The 19,691-nt window shown below is 39.3% G+C and overlaps 2 protein-coding genes across 3 annotated transcripts in view; both read right to left on the reverse strand.

Annotated features, from left to right (window-relative positions):
* LOC307075424 (uncharacterized protein) overlaps positions 1–19,691 on the reverse strand; it is a 218,095-nt gene that overhangs the window by 75,327 nt on the left and 123,077 nt on the right. The gene's annotated exons all lie outside the window — the stretch shown is intronic.
* Positions 1–19,691, reverse strand: part of LOC307075425 (NACHT, LRR and PYD domains-containing protein 3-like) — a 57,925-nt gene that overhangs the window by 19,838 nt on the left and 18,396 nt on the right. Inside the window, exons 5-13 of one of the 2 annotated variants that reach the window (XM_079759127.1) lie at positions 18,891–18,957; positions 18,514–18,739; positions 14,605–16,390; positions 13,228–13,401; positions 6,420–6,533; positions 3,791–3,964; positions 1,687–1,860; positions 428–601; positions 205–251 (exon numbers count right to left, since the gene is read on the reverse strand). The exons of the other annotated variant lie outside the window; for it this stretch is intronic. Of the exons in view, the coding sequence (XP_079615253.1) occupies positions 205–251; positions 428–601; positions 1,687–1,860; positions 3,791–3,964; positions 6,420–6,533; positions 13,228–13,401; positions 14,605–16,390; positions 18,514–18,739; positions 18,891–18,957 (2,936 nt within the window). The remainder of the gene's footprint in view (positions 1–204; positions 252–427; positions 602–1,686; positions 1,861–3,790; positions 3,965–6,419; positions 6,534–13,227; positions 13,402–14,604; positions 16,391–18,513; positions 18,740–18,890; positions 18,958–19,691) is intronic. 2 annotated transcript variants of the gene reach the window in all.

Raw genomic sequence — 19,691 nt, forward strand, 5'->3', positions numbered from 1 at the left:
ACCACCCCCCCATCTCCCCCCCTCCCCCTCCCCCGAGCCCAGATGTTATCGTCATGATGATTGGACAGTATTAATATATGGAAGATACATGATGTCAGCCATCATCCTCATTCCCAGTAGGATCTGATCTCACTTCCTGCTGTGTGGATGGACTTTCCATCTCAGTAGTGATTGTGTGATGTGATGAATCAAACAGACACTTACACTTCTTTAGAGCTGGTTTCAGCCTCCACACTCCACCGTGCTCCACACTGGGGGGGAAACAAAGTGAGAGCAGCATGTTGAAACATTCACCTTCATCATCGGCCGTCTCATAACGTTGTACACAACGTGAGTTACAGCTGCCTCTTCAAACCACTTCATCTAGCAGCGGCATGAATCCTTGTAGGAGACTTTGTCCCTGAGTGGTGAGCTGTCCTCTCCATACCTGAGAGTGTCCAGTCTCCAGCGTGGATCCTCCAGTCCAGCAGAGAGCAGCGCAGCTCCAGAGTCTCCTGGGTGATTGTAGCTCAGGTCCAGCTCTCTCAGATGGGAGGGGTTGGAGCTCAGAGCTGAGGCCAGAGAAGCACAGCCTTCCTGTGTGGCCAGGCAGCCAGACAAGCTACACACACACACACACACACACACACACACACACACACGTGTGTAAAATCCTGTGTTTTTCCAGTCTGCCAACCAGTTTGTGAACATCCTACTCCAAAAACAAGTGGCGTTGCGTTGGTGACGGTCCTTTTATGAAGCACTTCCTGGTCCAGTGCCTAGGGCGGCAAATGTGTCAGTGTCGCCCTTAATTATTAATTAAATTATACAAAGCCCTCACCGTAGTAAGTAGGACAACGCGACACCGCTACTGGTTCCAACTAATAAGTAAATGTTTAAATATCATTTAGCTGGGCGATCTCTACAGAGAATAAAGTACTCTCCTCCTTTGTCTCTTCCCTCGCTCTCCTTTTTCCCGCTCACCCGTGACCTCTCACCCTTCCCCCAGATGACCCTGAAGTCTCTTTATCAACACATCCTATTGGTTAAACCCAAAGCGTCCATATAACCAGACTACTGAACAAGGTTATAACGTTTTAAAATAGTGGGTTACCTTTTATTAATAATGAACACAACACTATAACGTGATGTATATTGAGATACATGTTATAAGTTAACCTCGAAAGATGTCCTCTATGTTATCATAACTTTAATATTCTACTATTATGTATGTTTTCGTTGTCCCTCCCCCTCCCTCCACCCCTCCCCCCTCCGTGGAACTTCAATGGGGAATAAAGTCTAACAAGACAGATAACAACATTGAACTGAAGTGAATTCATTCTTCATAGTGACACAGGAGGTCCCGGAACATGTTCCGGCGTGTTCCGGCTCAAATTAAGCACTGCCCCCTATGCATTCTAAACATTAACTTAAACTCATTTAAAGTGAGTGAGTCGGTTCACATGAATGGACACAGATGGATGGTAGGAGACCAAGAACATTTTCACATCTAATAAAGGGGTGCACATTTGTTAGGGTGCCACCAAATTTAAAAGATAGTAGCCAGTAGAAAATGTGTCTTGAGCCCTGAGACGACATCATTTACTTATTTATTTAAAACTGTTAACTTTCTGGAGGTAAATCTGTTCAATGTCCTCTGATGTAGAACTTGTGGTGTAACTGTTTGAGATATTGAGTAAAACTGACCTGAGAGTTTCCAGTGTACAGTGTGGACTCCCCAGTCCAGCAGAGAGCAGCTTCACTCCTGAATCCTGCAGATCATTGGTACTCAGGTCCAGCTCTCTCAGACTAGAGGAGTTGGAGCTGAGAACTGAGGCCAGAGCTTCACAGCATCTCTCTGACAGATGACAGCTATTCAGCCTTCACACAAACAATAAATACATGTTAGCAACTGTGATTAAAATAACTTACATATATATATTTTTAAACCTTTATTTAACCAGATCTTTTAATTTTAACGTAATGAAGGACTTTTGTTTAAATCAATTATTAGAAATGTTTTATTAATTTAACATTTATTCATTTATTTATCATATTGCATAGTTGTTTTATAGTGTTTGGAAATCGTTTTGTATATTAATATTGCTTTTTATTGTATTTATTATGTTTATTATGTATTGTAATACATGATAGTAGTAGATCTACAGTGATGTTTTGTATATTATTAGAAGTTATATTCCAATATAATGTATATTGTGTCTTGAGGAGAAAAAATATCAGAGCGAGCAGTAAAACATTTTGCGAGCACGAGAGCAAAGACAGCATTTGTGCACGCGGGGGTGTCAGTTGTGTGCTGCTTCACTTTACGTGTGTACTCAATAAATCGTTTCTTCCTCACAGGCTTTATTGTTGCTCTCGTGGTCAAAGAACTACTGAGCGCGAGTGCAGTATCAGTGCTTACAGTAATGATTTGCGTGCACAGATGTGTTACTTGTGTGGGAGCGCAAAGTAATTTGTGCTCGTGACTTTAGTCAGTGATCTACCGCCATAAACGTTGCAGGCCTGTACGGCTCGGTGTCGCATCACGATACACTCTTCATTCTTAACACGAGCAAAACAAAGTCCTGGTTCCATTATGAGAAAAGACGGAGGAGGCGGCAGGCAGAAACTGGAATCCTGGGATGATCTTCCTCAGGGGAACCACGCGGCTTTCCGGTCACCACGTGCTACCTGACCCCCTGCTGTGGACCTGGTGCTACCTGACCCCCTGCTGAGGACCTGGTGCTACCTGACCCCCTGCTGTGGAACTGTTGCTACCTGACCCCCTGCTGTGGACCTGGTGCTACCTGACCCCCTGCTGAGAACCTGGTGCTACCTGACCCCCTGCTGTGGACCTCGTGTTCAACTCTGATGATTAATATCCCGTTCAGAGGATGCTCCGGGGGTTAGCAAACCAAGCTAGCTTCACACTCAACGTGTAAAAGATCCCCGACATGAACAGAGACTCAAATAAAACCATCCCCACATACACTCTCTCCCATGCTAATTTAACCGTCAAACAACTAATAAGTAAATGTTTAAATATCATTTAGCTGGGCGATCTCTACAGAGATGAAGATCTCTCCTCCTTTGTCTCTTCCCTCTCTCTCCTTTTTCCCGCTCACCCGTGACCTCTCACCCTTCCCCAAATGACCCTGAAGTCTCTTTATCAACCAATCCTATTGGTTCAACCCAAATAGTGTCCAGGTAACAGAACTCACTGAGTAAGGTAAATATGTTTTAAAATAGTGAGTTAACTATTATTAATAATGAACATATAATTATTCATGTATCCTACATTTCAATAATAAATTATTTATATGTATAGCTATATATTTGTACATTTGCATATATACATAATACAACTTTCTTTAACTATTAATAAACTATTATTAATTATTTGCTCTCCTTATTTATTATTTCACAATAAATAGATATTTTATGAGTTGTCGCTTCACCCTGGTTATACAATGTAACAATATTTTTCTGTAACCTGTTCATATGTGGGGTTTTTTATTTCATCTATTTGAACAGCGAATACTGGACATAGTAAGCTTTTAAAATACAATTTGTGTGACAATTGCAAGTTTCAAATCTTTTTTTGGAAAGATTGCTGTTAAGGCTTTCAGGAGGTCTTAGGCTTCCAACTAGGCATATGGATGTATTAGAATATCCACCTAAACAACAATGTGTAGCCTTTATATGATACCAAAGTCATGAATGTGGTCATCACAGGTACTGAGATATAAGCTGAGTTATATAACTTTGATGTTCAGCATTTATTTAGAATTGTACCTTGAGTAAAACTGACCTGAGAGTTTCCAGTGTGCAGTGTGGACTCCCCAGTCCAGCAGAGAGCAGCTTCACTCCTGAATCCTGCAGATCATTGTTACTCAGGTCCAGCTCTCTCAGACTAGAGGAGTTGGAGCTGAGAACTGAGGCCAGAGCTTCACAGCATCTCTCTGACAGATGACAGCCATTCAACCTTCACACAAAACATGTTAGGAACTTTGATTAAAATAACTTACATATATATATTTTTTAAACATTTATTTAACCAGATCTTTTTCTTTTAGCGTAATGAAGGACGTTTGTTTAAATCATTTATTAGAAATGTTTTATTAATTTATTTTATTCACATTGAATAGTTGTTTTATAGTGTTTGAAAATCGTTTTGTATATAAATATTACTTTTTATTGTATTCATTATGTATTGTAATACATGATAGTAGTAGATCTACAGAGATGTTTTGTATATTATTAAAAGTTATATTCCAATATTACGTATATTGTGTTTTGAGGAGAAAGAATATCCTCTGATGATTTATATCCCGTTCAGAGGATGCTCCGGGGGTTAGCAAACCAAGCTAGCTTCACACTCAACGTGTAAAAGATCCCCGACATGAACAGAGACTCAAATAAAACCATCCCCACATACACTCTCTCCCATACTAATTTAACCGTCAAACAACTAATAAGTAAATGTTTAAATATCATTTAGCTGGGCGATCTCTACAGAGATGAAGATCTCTCCTCCTTTGTCTCTTCCCTCGCTCTACTTTTTCCCGCTCACCCGCGACCTCTCACCCTTCCCCAAATGACCCTGAAGTCTCTTTATCAACCAATCCTATTGGTTCAACCCAAATAGTGTCCAGGTAACAGAACTCACTGAGAAAGGTAAATATGTTTTAAAATAGTGAGTTAACTATTATTAATAGTTAGAACATATAATTATTAATGTATCCTACATTTCAACAATCAATTATTTATATGTATAGCTATATATTTGTACATTTGCACATATACATAATACAACTTATTTAACTAATAATAAACTATTACTAATTATTTGCTCTCCTTATTTATTATTTCACAATAAATAGAGATTTTATGAGTTGTCTCTTCACCCTGGATACACAATGTAACAATATTTTTCTGTAACCTGCTCATATTAGTTGTGTTTTTTTTAATTTTTGGTAACCCTTCCTTTTACAGTCCGGTAATTACCAGCTAATTACCTGGTAATAAGATGTATTTACTAAGTAATAACCAGGTAATTAAATGTAATTGCCTTGTAATTACCAAGTACTTACCAGGTAATTACCCAGTATTTACATTACACATTTATCTGGTAAATACCAACAAGTTACCTGATATTTACTAGATATTTTCCTGACATCTACCAGGTATTTACCCAATAATAACCTGGTAGATATCCTGCAATTGCATATTGTAGACAATAAACCCACTGAATGTGTCTATATGTGACTTTGTTAGGGTGATAATAACTTATATATTTACCTGGTACTTACCAGGTATTTACTCAAATGATTGCATATTTACCTGGTAACTACCACTTATTTACCTGGTAGTTACCTGATATTTAACTGGTAAATACCAACAAGTTACCCAGTATTTACTAGATATATACTGAAAACTACCGGGTATTTATCCAGGAATTATAGATTATGTATTACCAATCAACCTGTGTATTGACAGTGAGGGAAGTAATGACTCTGATATTTACCTGGTAATTACCCAGTATTTACTTGATAACTTGAAACTATTTACTAAGTAATTACTTTCTAATTACCCAGTAGTTACCCTGTAAGGAAGGTGGAACTGTACTGTAAAAGGAAGCGTGGTTTGTTTCAATGATATTACCTATACTTTCCTGGTAATTACTAATGGTATTACAGGTACGGTATACCGTGTCAGTGTTACCTGGCAATAATTCATACTTCCCCAGGTACTTACCCAGTAATTAGGAACTTGTGCCACATACATTCCAAAACATTATCAAGTAAAGCCTTGTTTGTTTCTGTACTATTACCATGTTCTTACAATATCCTTTGGAATAAATCTGCTTTTTGAATATGTTCTGCAATCTTACCAGGTAAGACCAGGAAAGTCTACAATTTATAGAGTACGGTAAGTAGAAGCTGTACAATAAAAGAAAGCCTTTGAGCCTTTGCACCATAAAGAATATACAAATTTCCCTGCGGGAACAATAAGTTTTGGAGTCAGGGAGGGGTAATTATAGTTAGGTTGGTGCCTACGATAGCCATTGTGCATGTTGTACATGTTGGGATGGATGAACATGTGTGATTTCTTGGATTTTTTGGATTGACTATGTAGTATGTGTGTATGCATTTGGCTATTTATATTAAGACGCACATCATGGTATCTGCATGAACAGTATCAGGTCAGCCTGATTGGAATAGTCTTGAAGATAAAATGAAATTAACTAAGATGCAAGAAAAAGCCAATGTTGATTTAATCAGCTCTCACTGGCCATTATTATTGCGCAACAAAACACATTTATGCATCTTGAGAGAGAGCATAAGAGATAAATGTTTGACTTGTCAAAATATGTAGTGTTAAATCATGCCTACAAAGCCATTTGAACTGAAGTGAAAGGGAGAGAGAGAGCAACCAACCTGTGCATAATTTTCATCCATGATGATAATGACATGTGAGACCGGGAGAATATTGCGCCATCTCTGATGGACCTTGTGATACTCCTGCCCCTGTGAATGGATTTTCTGCAGCTCCTGTAACATAACATACATGTCCACAATTGAAACAAGCCCAAGGCTTTTTGTGCTAAAGGACCCGTATACAGGGCCTTTAGTGCTGAAGAGGTTGTATTTGCTGTACTATTCTCGCAAAAAAAAGTATTTCAATCATTCATTCAACATAGCAAGTAGGCCCATGCACTGTAAAGATAGTTAGAAGGAGTAACACCTACATTATGATAGTACATTAGATTGTCAATATGGTCATTTTTAGGGGGAAAACACATATAACTTGCCATTGACTTCAATGTATAATAATAATAATAATAATAACAACAATAATAATAATAAAGATGTGTGGCAATGATGCTCATCCCTTACCACCGATAGCCATCCTTGGTCGTGTTTGTTCTTTTGAATTTCATTTTGTTGTTGCAAACAGGGCATCTTTTTTTCTTTGCCAATAGCCTCTCCTCCTGGAGCCATCCTATCAACTGTTTACGTCCTTGCGCTGTCCTCTCAAGTAATCTTCTTATCAAAGTCATATTACGCTTTGCACGAGTAGTCTGTCTCAAACTGCACAGGGTCTCTTCGCGGGCAAACGTAATGACGCATACGTAATGACGCATGATACGTAGCACACGGACACGTGCGGGAGCAGGGGGAGAAAAACTTGGATGCAAGTTGAGATGAGCAGGTCGGATCTGCTGCAATACCTCCACCTTGGTAAGAAAGGCAAGCGACCCCCTTTTCTCCATTTACTTGAATTTTTTGGATAAATTGTACCTCTTAGAGTCTTGATTAACTTTGTGAGGAAGAGAGAGAGAGAGACACAGAGAGAGAGAGAGAGAGATTACGCGCGCTCTGCACCGCGTGAAACAAAAAACACGCGTCATTATCTTATTAATGACGCGTGTCATTAATAAGAGTCAACAGTCAACAATCCCGATCACATACACCCGCAGACCCTGCTATAATGTATGCATAACAAGATTCTACGGAATCTCACGCCAGCGAAAACCCAAAAGTTGGCAGCCCTGTAATATTCTCTGTAGGCCTACATGTCAGGTGTCGTGTGTTCACGTTTAATACCAGAGCCAGAGTTGGTGCGTCACACACATGGTCGAACCGTGTGAGTCCATACATTTGTATATGCTCCACATTTGTATTGTCCTGAGCTGTCAGTCTGTCTTAAACTTCCCTACGTTTATCAGCTGTCTGTATCCACACTGGTTTATTAGCTGCTACATTACATGTCCAGGTGATGTTACCTGAGGTAAAATCAACTATAATGAGATTAAATTCTGTGAAATGTAAACAATATAATAGCATCAGCTAAACAGAACATGATGAAAAGCTTTAATATTACTGAGTATTAACAGTATGATAATATAACAGCTTTGACACATAGGCTTCATGTCCTGCTTATTAAAAGATTAGAGGATGAATGTAGTTTATTGGAGAATACATAGCAGCACTTTGACTATTTGTCCTCTCCACAAAAAAAATCCTAAAAATAAGTACAGTATTTACAATACATACCTATCTGAAAAATGTTTGTGCCAGTGACCTCCATACAAAACCTGTGTTGTTAAAATGTTTAGAAAATATTCAAATTTAGCTGTGAAACTAAACTAATTTTGATGCTATATTAACTAGCCTAATTATTAACTAATTTTGCTGGGGACTCCCAGGCTGGAACCCCCTCAAGGACCCCTGGGGGTCTCTGGACCCCACTTTGAGAACTACCATTATAGAACACTATTACTTATGCATATTATTACATTCTAGAGATACATTAAGCCTATGAGTTCTCAGAGAGACTTTTTTTTATCATAACTGAGAATTTTCTATTCATACAGAAGAGACATTAAATACACACATGCATTGTGAACTTGTAGATTGGCTATTTTCACTACTACTTATACTACTTAAAAGTGGAGTTTTTTGATGAAATTCTCTTGACAATGTTTACAAATGAACCATAAACTAAAAGCTTTTTATTCATTCTTTGTTGTACATACAGTGGTCTTGCATGGCACCAGGCTGTCAGGAGCTCTATTCTTAAAGACAAGCTAAACCCCCTAAATGATTTTTATCTTAATTTTAGTTCACATACCTGGGACCTACAAAGCTTAGAAGTGAACACGGTGAAATAATAAGATAATCTTAACATAATAAGTATTTAATTCATACATACTTTTTGCACCATTTTCAGTTGAAGACATTCAACTAAATGCACCCACCCCAACAAAGGCACCAACCATGGCACCAACCATGGGAAAGCTAAAGGGTGACTTACAAAAATTAAAAGGGGAGAACCAGCTCATGAAGGAGGAAATCCGTCTCTTAAAAGAGGAGAACAGATTTCTGAAAGAGCAGCGGGACTTCAACAGAGAGAAGGCTCTCCAAAAAGAGGTCGGCCACACTACTTCAAAAGGTATCTATACTGTTTCTCCCAAAACCAGCATGGAAGGCTGTAAATACAATCTAAAGGAGTCTTGATTAGTTAAAGGAACATCCAACAATATTTTCGTGTTATAATAAGTTTTAAATGGCTCTATATTCTGACAGCAATCACTGAAAGAGTGTTTAGTCAGTGACTTGAAATCCCCAAACCCTCGCTGTCCGCTATCTCTCTTCTGTAGTCCTGGATGCAGGGCTGACGTATCTCTGCAACTGCAACCATTGTATCTTTTCACCCAAATCCACCACGCCATCCGCGAGTCTCTACAAGGTCCGGTTGCCGCAATACGTCTGCCCTGCATGCAGCACTACAGGAGAGAGAACCATTTTTTAGACTGTGGGGACCAAGGTGGCCCCCAAAATGTTTTTTAAATTACCTACGACAACTTCAAGTAAATCTTTTAAAACAAAATCAAAAAATGTTTATATTGATTATGGTGGGGTGACGTGATGTCACATTTTTAAGTACTGTACCCCATCACCCCCGTATCTGTTTTGCCAGCTTTTGTGATGCTGCTGTTCTTTTCATGTGAAAAATGGAAATAATAATGATAATAAAGAGAACTCATACTCAAACTCATAGATTTGCTAACTTCTAACATTTTATTTTTTCTAAATTTAAGGGCAACGCAAAAAATGGAATGGGGATTCCTCTGACTCTTCTGACTCAGATGACTCTTATGAGGATCGGAAGAGGAAGAAGAAGAAGAAACACAAAAAACATGGTTCTTCAGACTCAGACTCCTCCTCTGCTGATGACAGGAAGAAGAGCAAGAAGAGCAAATCTAAAAAACCCTCATCATTTGGAAAGAGAGGTAACCCATCATCTGGAAAAAGATGGCTCACATTTCTATTGCTTCTGGAACAACGCACACACAAACAGCACTGTTGTTTACATTACACTTCAGCAACATTATGCACCATTTATTTTTTTTAATTTAATTTATTTTTAAATGCCCCCAAAATTTGGTAAATGCACCCCGTTTTATACATTGAAGGCAAAAGTTAAATTAGTTTTATTTGTTTTGATTACATTACATTGAAGCTAGATGGTAGCTAATGGCTTTTTGCATAGAGCTTTCAGTCTCCTGTCACATGGACCTACCAAGGTCTACTGAAGATGTTCATGTTAGTGGAAGCATCTTTTATTGTGACACTGCAGTCACATTTCCATCATAATTTCAGTGTAGCATGCTCATGCATTGTTTTTTTTGATGTGGCATACTGCTAAGGTAACACTCTCTCCTCCACCCAAACACAATCTTATATAGGCTATATTTACCACAGTCAAGGCTGGCCCTATTACGAAACAGCTATGTAGAGAGTATCCACAACTGTATCAGTTTAACCATGGAGTGAAGAAGAGTAGTGCACTGCAGACACAAGATGACTGGTTTAACCCCTGATCTTCATGTCATGTCAGGATTTTAAATATATTTGGAATTATTACACAGTGTTAATCTATATTTTCTTTGGATGATCTGTTTTGTAGTTCTGAGCCCAGAGGACGTTGTACACCGCTACCAAGCGGTCCTAAAAGTCTTCAGGCGAAAACGCAGCATGACCAACACCTGTGAAGAACTCGGAGTGGACAGGAATACCATTGCAGGGACTGCGGTCATTGCAGATGTAATGATAGCCACAGAGGGCGCAGACTTTGGGGAGCTGCCCCTCTTCAAAGAAAAACAGACATTAGCGAACTACGCAAAATTATGCAAGGCATTTCTAGATGCCAACAAACCCCTGCAGGAACAAATTGAAAAAATGAGGAAGGCCACAGAGCTGCTCCCTATAAAATATAGAATGATAAAGTGAGGGATCAAGCTCTAAAGTGCAGTAATACAACATTTTTTACATTTTTTATTTTATTACTGCACTGTCTTTTGTTTTATCTGGTGGGGACGTTTCTTGTATCCAAAACCTTTTAGTGGGTAGTTGGACCCTGGTTTATTTTGAGTTTGTTATTTGTTATTTATTTTGAGTTTGTTAATAACCGTTGTTTTGAAATACACTTGAAAGCTATGCCATTATTTTGCACTTGTATTGAGTTTTGAAGTTACTCTCATTTTTGCACAGTTTTGCAGATTAAGAGGATTAAAAATAGTCTCTTTGACAGTTCACCTGTTTTTGCATATTTGTCACAGGTTGTGGGAAGGAGTGTAACAAAATGCATTGTATCTTTATGTAACGGATGTAAATTCAGGGTAATACCATTGAAAGAAACCACGCTTCCTTTTACAGTACAGTTCCACCTTCCTTACAGGGTAACTACTCTGTAAAACTCTGATATCACCCCGATATTTACCTGATAATTATCAGGGAGATATGGGAGTTTTTGCCAAGTACCATGTTCAAAACGACACACCTTAATGGGTGGTAGATGATTATAATCTATAATTACCAGGAAAGTATATGGTAATATCATTGAAACAAACCACGCTTCCTTTTACAGTACAGTTCCACCTTCCTTACAGGGTAACTACTCTGTAAAACTCTGATATCACCCTGATATTTACCTGATAATTATCAGGGAGATATGGGAGTTTTTGCCAAGTACCATGTTCAAAACTACACACCTTAATGGGTGGTAGATGATTATAATCTATAATTACCAGGAAAGTATATGGTAATATCATTGAAACAAACCACGCTTCCTTTTACAGTACAGTTCCACCTTCCTTACAGGGTAACTACTCTGTAAAACTCTGATATCACCCTGATATTTACCTGATAATTATCAGGGAGATATGGGAGTTTTTGCCAAGTACCATGTTCAAAACTACACACCTTAATGGGTGGTAGATGATTATAATCTATAATTACCAGGAAAGTATATGGTAATATCATTGAAACAAACCACGCTTCCTTTTACAGTACAGTTCCACCTTCCTTACAGGGTAACTACTCTGTAAAACTCTGATATCACCCTGATATTTACCTGATAATTATCAGGGAGATATGGGAGTTTTTGCCAAGTACCATGTTCAAAACTACACACCTTAATGGGTGGTAGATGATTATAATCTACAATTACCAGGAAAGTATATGGTAATATCATTGAAACAAACCACGCTTCCTTTTACAGTACAGTTCCACCTTCCTTACAGGGTAACTACTCTGTAAAACTCTGATATCACCCCGATATTTACCTGATAATTATCAGGGAGATATGGGAGTTTTTGCCAAGTACCATGTTCAAAACGACACACCTTAATGGGTGGTAGATGATTATAATCTATAATTACCAGGAAAGTATATGGTAATATCATTGAAACAAACCACGCTTCCTTTTACAGTACAGTTCCACCTTCCTTACAGGGTAATTCACAGGGTTTTACCTGATAATGTTTTGGAATGTATGTGGTACACATTTGTAATTACTGGGTAAATACCAGTTAATATTTGCATAAATACATAGGGGTTACTGGGTAAATTGTAACTACTGGGTAATTAGAAAGTAATTACTTAGTAAATAGTTTCAAGCTATCAAGTAAATACTGGGTAATTACCAGGTAAATATCAGAGTCATTACTACCCTCACTGTCACTACACAGGTTGATTGGTAATACATAATCTATAATTCCTGGATAAATACCCGGTAGTTTTCAGTATATATCTAGTAAATACTGGGTAACTTGTTGGTAAATAGCTGGTAAGTACCAGGTAAATATATAAGCTATTATCACCCTAACAAAGTCACATATAGACACATTCAGTGGGTTTATTGTCTACGATATGCAATTGCAGGATATCTACCAGGTAATTATTGGGTAAATACCTGGTAGATGTCAGGAAAATATCTAGTAAATATCAGGTAACTTTTTGGTATTTACCAGATAAATGTGTAATGTAAATACTGGGTAATTACAAGGCAATTACATTTAATTACCTGGTTATTACTTAGTAAATACATCTTATTACCAGGTAATTAGCTGGTAATTACCGGACTGTAAAAGGAAGGGTTACCAAATTTTTTAATTTGAACAATGAATACTGGACATAGTAATATTTTAAAATACATTTTGTGTGACAATTGCAAGGTTCAAATCTTTTATTTAAAAGATTGCTGTTAAGGCTTTCAGGAGGTCTTAGGTGTCAAGCTAGGCATATGGATGTATTAGAATATCCACCTAAACAACAATGTGTAGCCTTTGTATGATACCAATGTCATGAACATGGTCATCACAGGTACTGAGATATAAGCTGAGTTATATAACTTTGATGTTCAGCATTTATTTAGAATTGTACCTTGAGTAAAACTGACCTGAGAGTTTCCAGTGTGCAGTGTGGACTCCCCAGTCCAGCAGAGAGCAGCTTCACTCCTGAATCCTGTAGATCATTGGTACTCAGGTCCAGCTCTCTCAGACTAGAGGAGTTGGAGCTGAGAACTGAGGCCAGAGCTTCACAGCATCTCTCTGACAGATGACAGCCATTCAGCCTTCACACAAACAATAAACACAACATGTTAGGAACTGTGATTAAAATGACCTACATCTTTTACCTTAAACGTAATGAAGGACTTGGGTATCAACCTATAACGTTATAGAGACCAATAACGTAATAACTGCCAGTAAGGTCATTTAAATGTAATGAAGCCAATAACGTAATAACTTGCCAACAATGTAATAAAGCTGATGAGCCAATAACGTGATAACTTTTTGCAAAGAATAACAACTTATTACGTTATTAGCTGCTTGTATTAAAAGAATACTTAGAAATTGTAACAACTGAGCCAATAACATAATAAATGAGGCATCACTTTATTTTATTTTCAATTTCTGGAGAGAAACTGTCACCCTTAGCCTTATTATTGCATCTTGCATCACATGTTTAAATATCTGACCTTACAGTTACCCCTCCACCCTCCTACCCCCCTCCCCTCCTTTGGATTTATATGGAACCTTTAGGGTTCTGTTATAGTACTCTGTGGATCCAACTCCGTCACCACGCAGACGCTTCAACGGAGTCGTGAGCTTTTCAAAGTTCTACTATAGGGGAACCTTAGAGTTACATATAAATCCAAATTCACTCTTTGCTCCTTTAAAGCATCCTTTGGAGGGGGTATGAGGGTGGAGGGGTCACTGTAAGGTCAGATATTTAAACATGTGATACAAAATGAAAATACAATAAAGTGATAACTCATATATTACATCATTGGCTCAGTTATTACATTTTCAAAAAAAAAATTATACAAGGCCAATAACGTAATAACCAGCCAATAACATAATAAGTTATTACATTATTGGTAAAAAAGTTATTAAATTATTGGCTCAACAACTTTATTACATTATTGGCAAGTTACTATGTTATTGGCTTCATTACATTTAAATTATTACGTTAATGGCAGTTATTACGTTATTGGACGTTAATACGTTATTGGTTGCTTCAAGGTGTTAAAAAATTGAATAAGATATGTTTTATTAATTGAACTGCATTAGATCCTTAAACGTTAATTGAATAATCTGTGTAACTTTAAATTAAGTTATTGTCTTTATCTTTATTAGAAAAGTATGTTAGGGGGTTTATTGTAATGCATGTTATTAGTGAACCTAAAGATATGTTTTGTTAGTTGTAACTTATATATTCTACTATCAGGTATATTGTGTTGTGTATTGTCATACATTATTATGAGTGAACCTACAGAGATCTTTTGGAGGCTTTGATCACTGGCATTAGCCTCAGAAGACCCTTCTCTGAAGCTGAGTATTTATTCAGGTCAAAGACTTCCAGCTCCTCTTCTGATGACAGTAAGATGAAGACCAGAGCTGACCACTGAGCAGGAGAGACATGTGTTTTGAAGAGACTTCCTGATGTCAGGGACTGTTGGATCTCCTCCACTAGAGAACAGTCGTTCAGCTCATTAAGACAGTGGAACAGATTAATGCTTCTCTCTGGAGAGAGATCTCCACCTATCTTCTTCTTGATGTAAGACACTGTTCCCTTCTTGGTCTGAGAGCTACTTGTTGTCTTTCCCAGCAGACCTCGTAGGACAATCTGATTGGTCTCCAGAGAGAGGCCCAAGAGGAAGCGGAGGAACAAGTCCAGGTGTCCGTTCTCACTCTGTAAGGCCTTGTCCACAGCACTCTGGTAGAAGAGTAGGAGTTTATCTTCAACGGAGGCTGGCTGTTCTTCTGAGAGCAGATTGACACCATTGTGGATGAAGGACCAAGACAGATAAAGGGCAGCCAGAAACTCCTGGATGCTCAGATGGACAAAGCAGAACACCTTGTCCTGGTAGAGCCCACACTCCTCTTTAAAGATCTGGGTGAACACTCCTGAGTACACTGAGGCTGCTCTGATATCGATGCCACACTCTGCCAGGTCTGCCTCGTAGAAGATCAGGTTGCCGTTCTCCAGCTGGTTAAAAGCCAGTTTTCCCAGAGAAACAATGATCTCCCTGCTCTTTGAACTCCAGTTTGGATCTGTTTCAGCTCTCCCATGGTACTTCCTGTCCCCCTGTATGGACTGAACCCTCAGGAAGTGGCTGTACATCTGAGTCACGGTTTTGGGCATCTCTTCTCCTTTCTGGGATGTTTTGAAGCAGTCCTCCAGAACTGTAGCAGTGATCCAACAGAAGACTGGGATGTGACACATGATGTGGAGGCTTCGTGATTTCTTGACGTGGGAGATGATTGTGCTGGCCAGCGTCTCCTTTCTGAATCTCTTCCTGAAGTAGTCCTCCTTCTGTGGGTCGGTGAACCCTCTCACCTCTGTCACCTGGTAAACACAATGAGCAGGGATCTGATTGGCTGCCGCAGGGCGTGTTGTTATCCAGATGCGAGCGGAGGGAAGCAGGACGCCCCTGATGAGGTTTGTCAGCAGTACGTCCACCGAGGTGGACTTTGTGACATCAGTCCAGATCGGGTTGTTCTGGAAGTCCAGAGGAAGTCGACACTCATCCAGACCATCCAAGATAAAGACAACTTGGAACCGGTGGAATCTGCAGATTCCTGCTTCTTTGGTCTCAATAAAGAAGTGATGAAGCAGTTCCACCAAGCTAAACTCTTTCCCTTTCAATAAATTCAGCTCTCTGAAAGTTAGGAGAAATGTGAAGTGTATGTCCTGGTTGGTTTTACCTTCAGCCCAGCCCAGAGTGAACTTGTGTGTTAAGACGGTTTTACCAATGCCGGCCACTCCAGTTGTCATTATTGTCCTGATTGTTTGATCTTTTCCATGTAAGGGTTTAAAGATGTCCTCACATCTGATTGGTGTTTCCTCCTTGGCTGGTTTCCTGGAAGATGTTTCAATCAGTCTGACCTCATGGTCCTTGTTGACCTCTCCACTGCCTCTCTCTGAAATGAAGAGCTCTGTGTAGAAGTCATTCAGATCGGTTCGCTGTCCTGCTTTAGCGATTCCCTCAAACACACAACTGAACTTCTGCCTCAAATGAGACTTGATTTTTTGTTGGCAATCGACAGCATCAGATCCTAAAAGAGAAAACAACAGAAGACATCAGTTAGTGGAAGGTGACATCGGTTGAACCAGGTCAATATTGATAGTAATAATGATAGTGAATCAGTGTCTTGTTATGCTGATATAACAAGATAGTGTTGCATCTCTTCAACTGAGTTATTCTGCTGTTGATCTGCAGTATAATGTAGGGATGGGTCAGAATATTTGATTATTCGTTCCCGAGGGTCAAAGACGATTTTTAACATTTGGACCGTTAACATTTTTTCCCAATTCAAATAAACAAGAATTAAAGGACAGAACTAATGTTGGACAGGTGTCCAAGGGCATTATCCCGCTTATACCACGGTCACTTGCCATAGAAAATAAATGAAGACCATTCATTTATAGGGGGATTATTTGCTTATCAACACGGCGGATGTGCGCGCAGAATTATCGCCATCAGAAAATGTGTTTGACCGGTTGCCATGGTTATCTCCGTGCGGTTAATTTGTAGCTGCGGTGTTAAGTAGCGATGTTGTCAGCTTACTGTGCGTTCACACCAAACGCGACACACCAAATTTGTCGCCCGTTCGCGTTGTCGCCAAAGTTTTGTCGCGCCACAAATCATAATCTGTCGCTGTGCAAGTCAAGAGAATTTGTCGCGCCACAACTTTTGGCCGCCAACGGTGCTTCATGCCAATTAATTCTCAACCACGGCCGAGATAACCACCATTGCATGTCTTTACCTTTTGTGGAAGAGGGAGAGACGTCGGAGGACCCGAGGCAGTCTATTCATAATATTGTAATGACCACGGAAGAGGCAGTGAATGAAGTATTGATTAGACAGATTTATTAGATAGGCCTACCTAATAAACCGTTGGAACACACAAGACCAGAAACCATAGGAACGCAGGTAAACAAACCCCGAGAAGCCCAATCCCTACGAGAGCTCCCCGCGCTACGGCCATCCGGAGGAGCACAGAGCTTTTGGCCGTGATATTATAAATACAATTATATCATATTATATACTATTATATATAGAGCTCCGGGAGTCGCAAACGGCAACAATCACTTTCTCCTCCATGCTGTGGTTCAACCCGGACTGCACTGCACTGAGTTGGCCGGTTGAACGCTGATTGGCTGTTAGGTTACATATGTCAGTTAGTGGCCACGCTGTTGAACGATGATGGCTGTCATCACGCGAATTTCGCGTCAAAGTTGAAACATTTCAACTGGAGCGAATTTGTCAAAAATCAAAACAAAACTTGTCGCCGGTTTTATCTAGCGAATAATTCGCCCGATACGCGTCTCTACGTTCACTTTGTATGGGATCTTGTGTCCCCGTCGCGTTTGGTGTGAACGCACAGTTACTGTTACATTAAATTGTAATCAGACAACGCGGTTATATGCTATAGACCCTATAGTATCTGTGGTATAAAGGCTGGGACGAATTTCAAATTATAAATACATACTCTTTATGTTGAAAGTAGACCGTCGCGATTCAGCCTTTATACCACAGATACTGTAGGGACGCTAGCATATAACCGCGTTTCGGATTACAGTTTAATGCATTTTTCACAATTTACCAGCTCTCGTTTTGAGGGCTGAACAGACAATTTGACTGGAACTACTTAGCAGGTAGTTGTTGTTTTGCGTTTAAGATATTAAGTGATTTCTTGCCGATGATCCATGGCTGCCTTTGTGAATGTCGGCACACATCGATTAATCGATTATTCGTTCATACCACCCACCGATTATTCGACCATGAAAAATTGGAGTTATTCACATCCCTAGTATAATGCTTAGCATTCTTTAACCTGATACCCCCACAATAACCCTAGATATCTGGATCAAACCATTTAACCTGATACCCCCACAATAACCCTAGATATCTGGATCAAACAATTTAACCTGATGCCCCCACAATAACCCTACATATCTGGATCAAACCACTTAACCTGATACCCCCACCATAACCCTGCATATCTGGATCAAACCATTAAACCTGAAAATCTATTTCTACTTTTTTCTATCTCTTTTTTCCGCATGAGCCTCCTCTTTTTCAAAATAACAGCATATTCAGTTTCAAATAAAAGTGTCTTACTTCTCTGTTTTCAAAATAAGAGTATTTTCTGTCTTCAAAATAAGAGTCTCTTACCACCCCACAGTGTGTTGGCCAGTTCCTCCTGGTTCATCTCCATCAGGCAGAGCTTTGTGATGTCCACCACTCCCTCTATGGCGCGCCTCCTCTGCTCCTCCTTCTTACCATCCACCTCCTCCTCCTCCCTCTGACTCTCTGAGCATTGTTGGTAATCTGAGAAGAGATCCCTCCAGAGCTTCTTCAGCTCCTTGTCTAGAAAAGCGTGTGCGTTCTCCTCAGCCCTCTGGAACAGAAAAAAATCACGGAGAACTTTACTCTGAACTAACTGAGGACATCAGAAGCATCTTTCCTGGATTCCCTTCCCGCTGGACAAGAGATGCTTTCTAATGTTCATGTAGAGCTGAAGTCAAACGTCTTGGTGGACATTTACACACCTTGATCAGCTCTGTTTGATGCTGCTGTAGAGACTGAGCACTGGTGACCTTTGACCTCTCCTGGTGTCTGTGGGGAACACACACACACACACACACACTTTTATTTCCCCTGACTTGTAAACATCATGAGGATGTCGATGAGGAAGAGGCTGAAGAGAGAGACGAACGGAAAGCCACGCCCCTCTCAGCGCAGGTCACTTGGTTTCGGGGAAATCCAAAGTTTCACAACACACACACACACACACACACACACACACACACCTTTTAATCACACTGCAGTTTTCACACTGACAAGATAATTCTTCTTACAAGGCTGTTTTAAGGTGAGAGCATTTCACTTGTTTCCAGCTTTTAAGTCCTTAATTATCTTAAGAAATTCAAATATATATATATGTACTTCCTTGAATAATACTTAAAATAAGTATTATTTTAATTAATAAATAATAAATATTCTACCTTTTTACTGATGTGTTTTTACTCTGAGTACCCTAATGCTTTGAACTAGAATCACAAAATTATAAATCTGTTTGATCAACTCTGACGTTACAAACTTTGTCAAGGTCATAGTCTAATTTAAGCATGTTATCGTTACCTTCTCTTAAGAACAAACAATGACCAAATGGAGGTCAATGTTTAACTGTCACTCTTGACCACAGACAGCAGTCATGCAGACCAAACACAGTAGAGAACAAAGACAGAACCCTGTTCATATCAGGGGAGCCTTACTGCTCAGGTCAGATGTATTGCTCTTCCTGAGTTTCTGGTCTGCCTGTTCACGTTGTGTTTTAAACGTGGCCGATA

This window comes from Pollachius pollachius, assembly GCF_949987615.1.
Source record: "Pollachius pollachius genome assembly, contig: SUPER_4_unloc_1, whole genome shotgun sequence".
In the NCBI taxonomy this organism is placed as follows: Eukaryota; Metazoa; Chordata; class Actinopteri; order Gadiformes; family Gadidae; genus Pollachius; species Pollachius pollachius.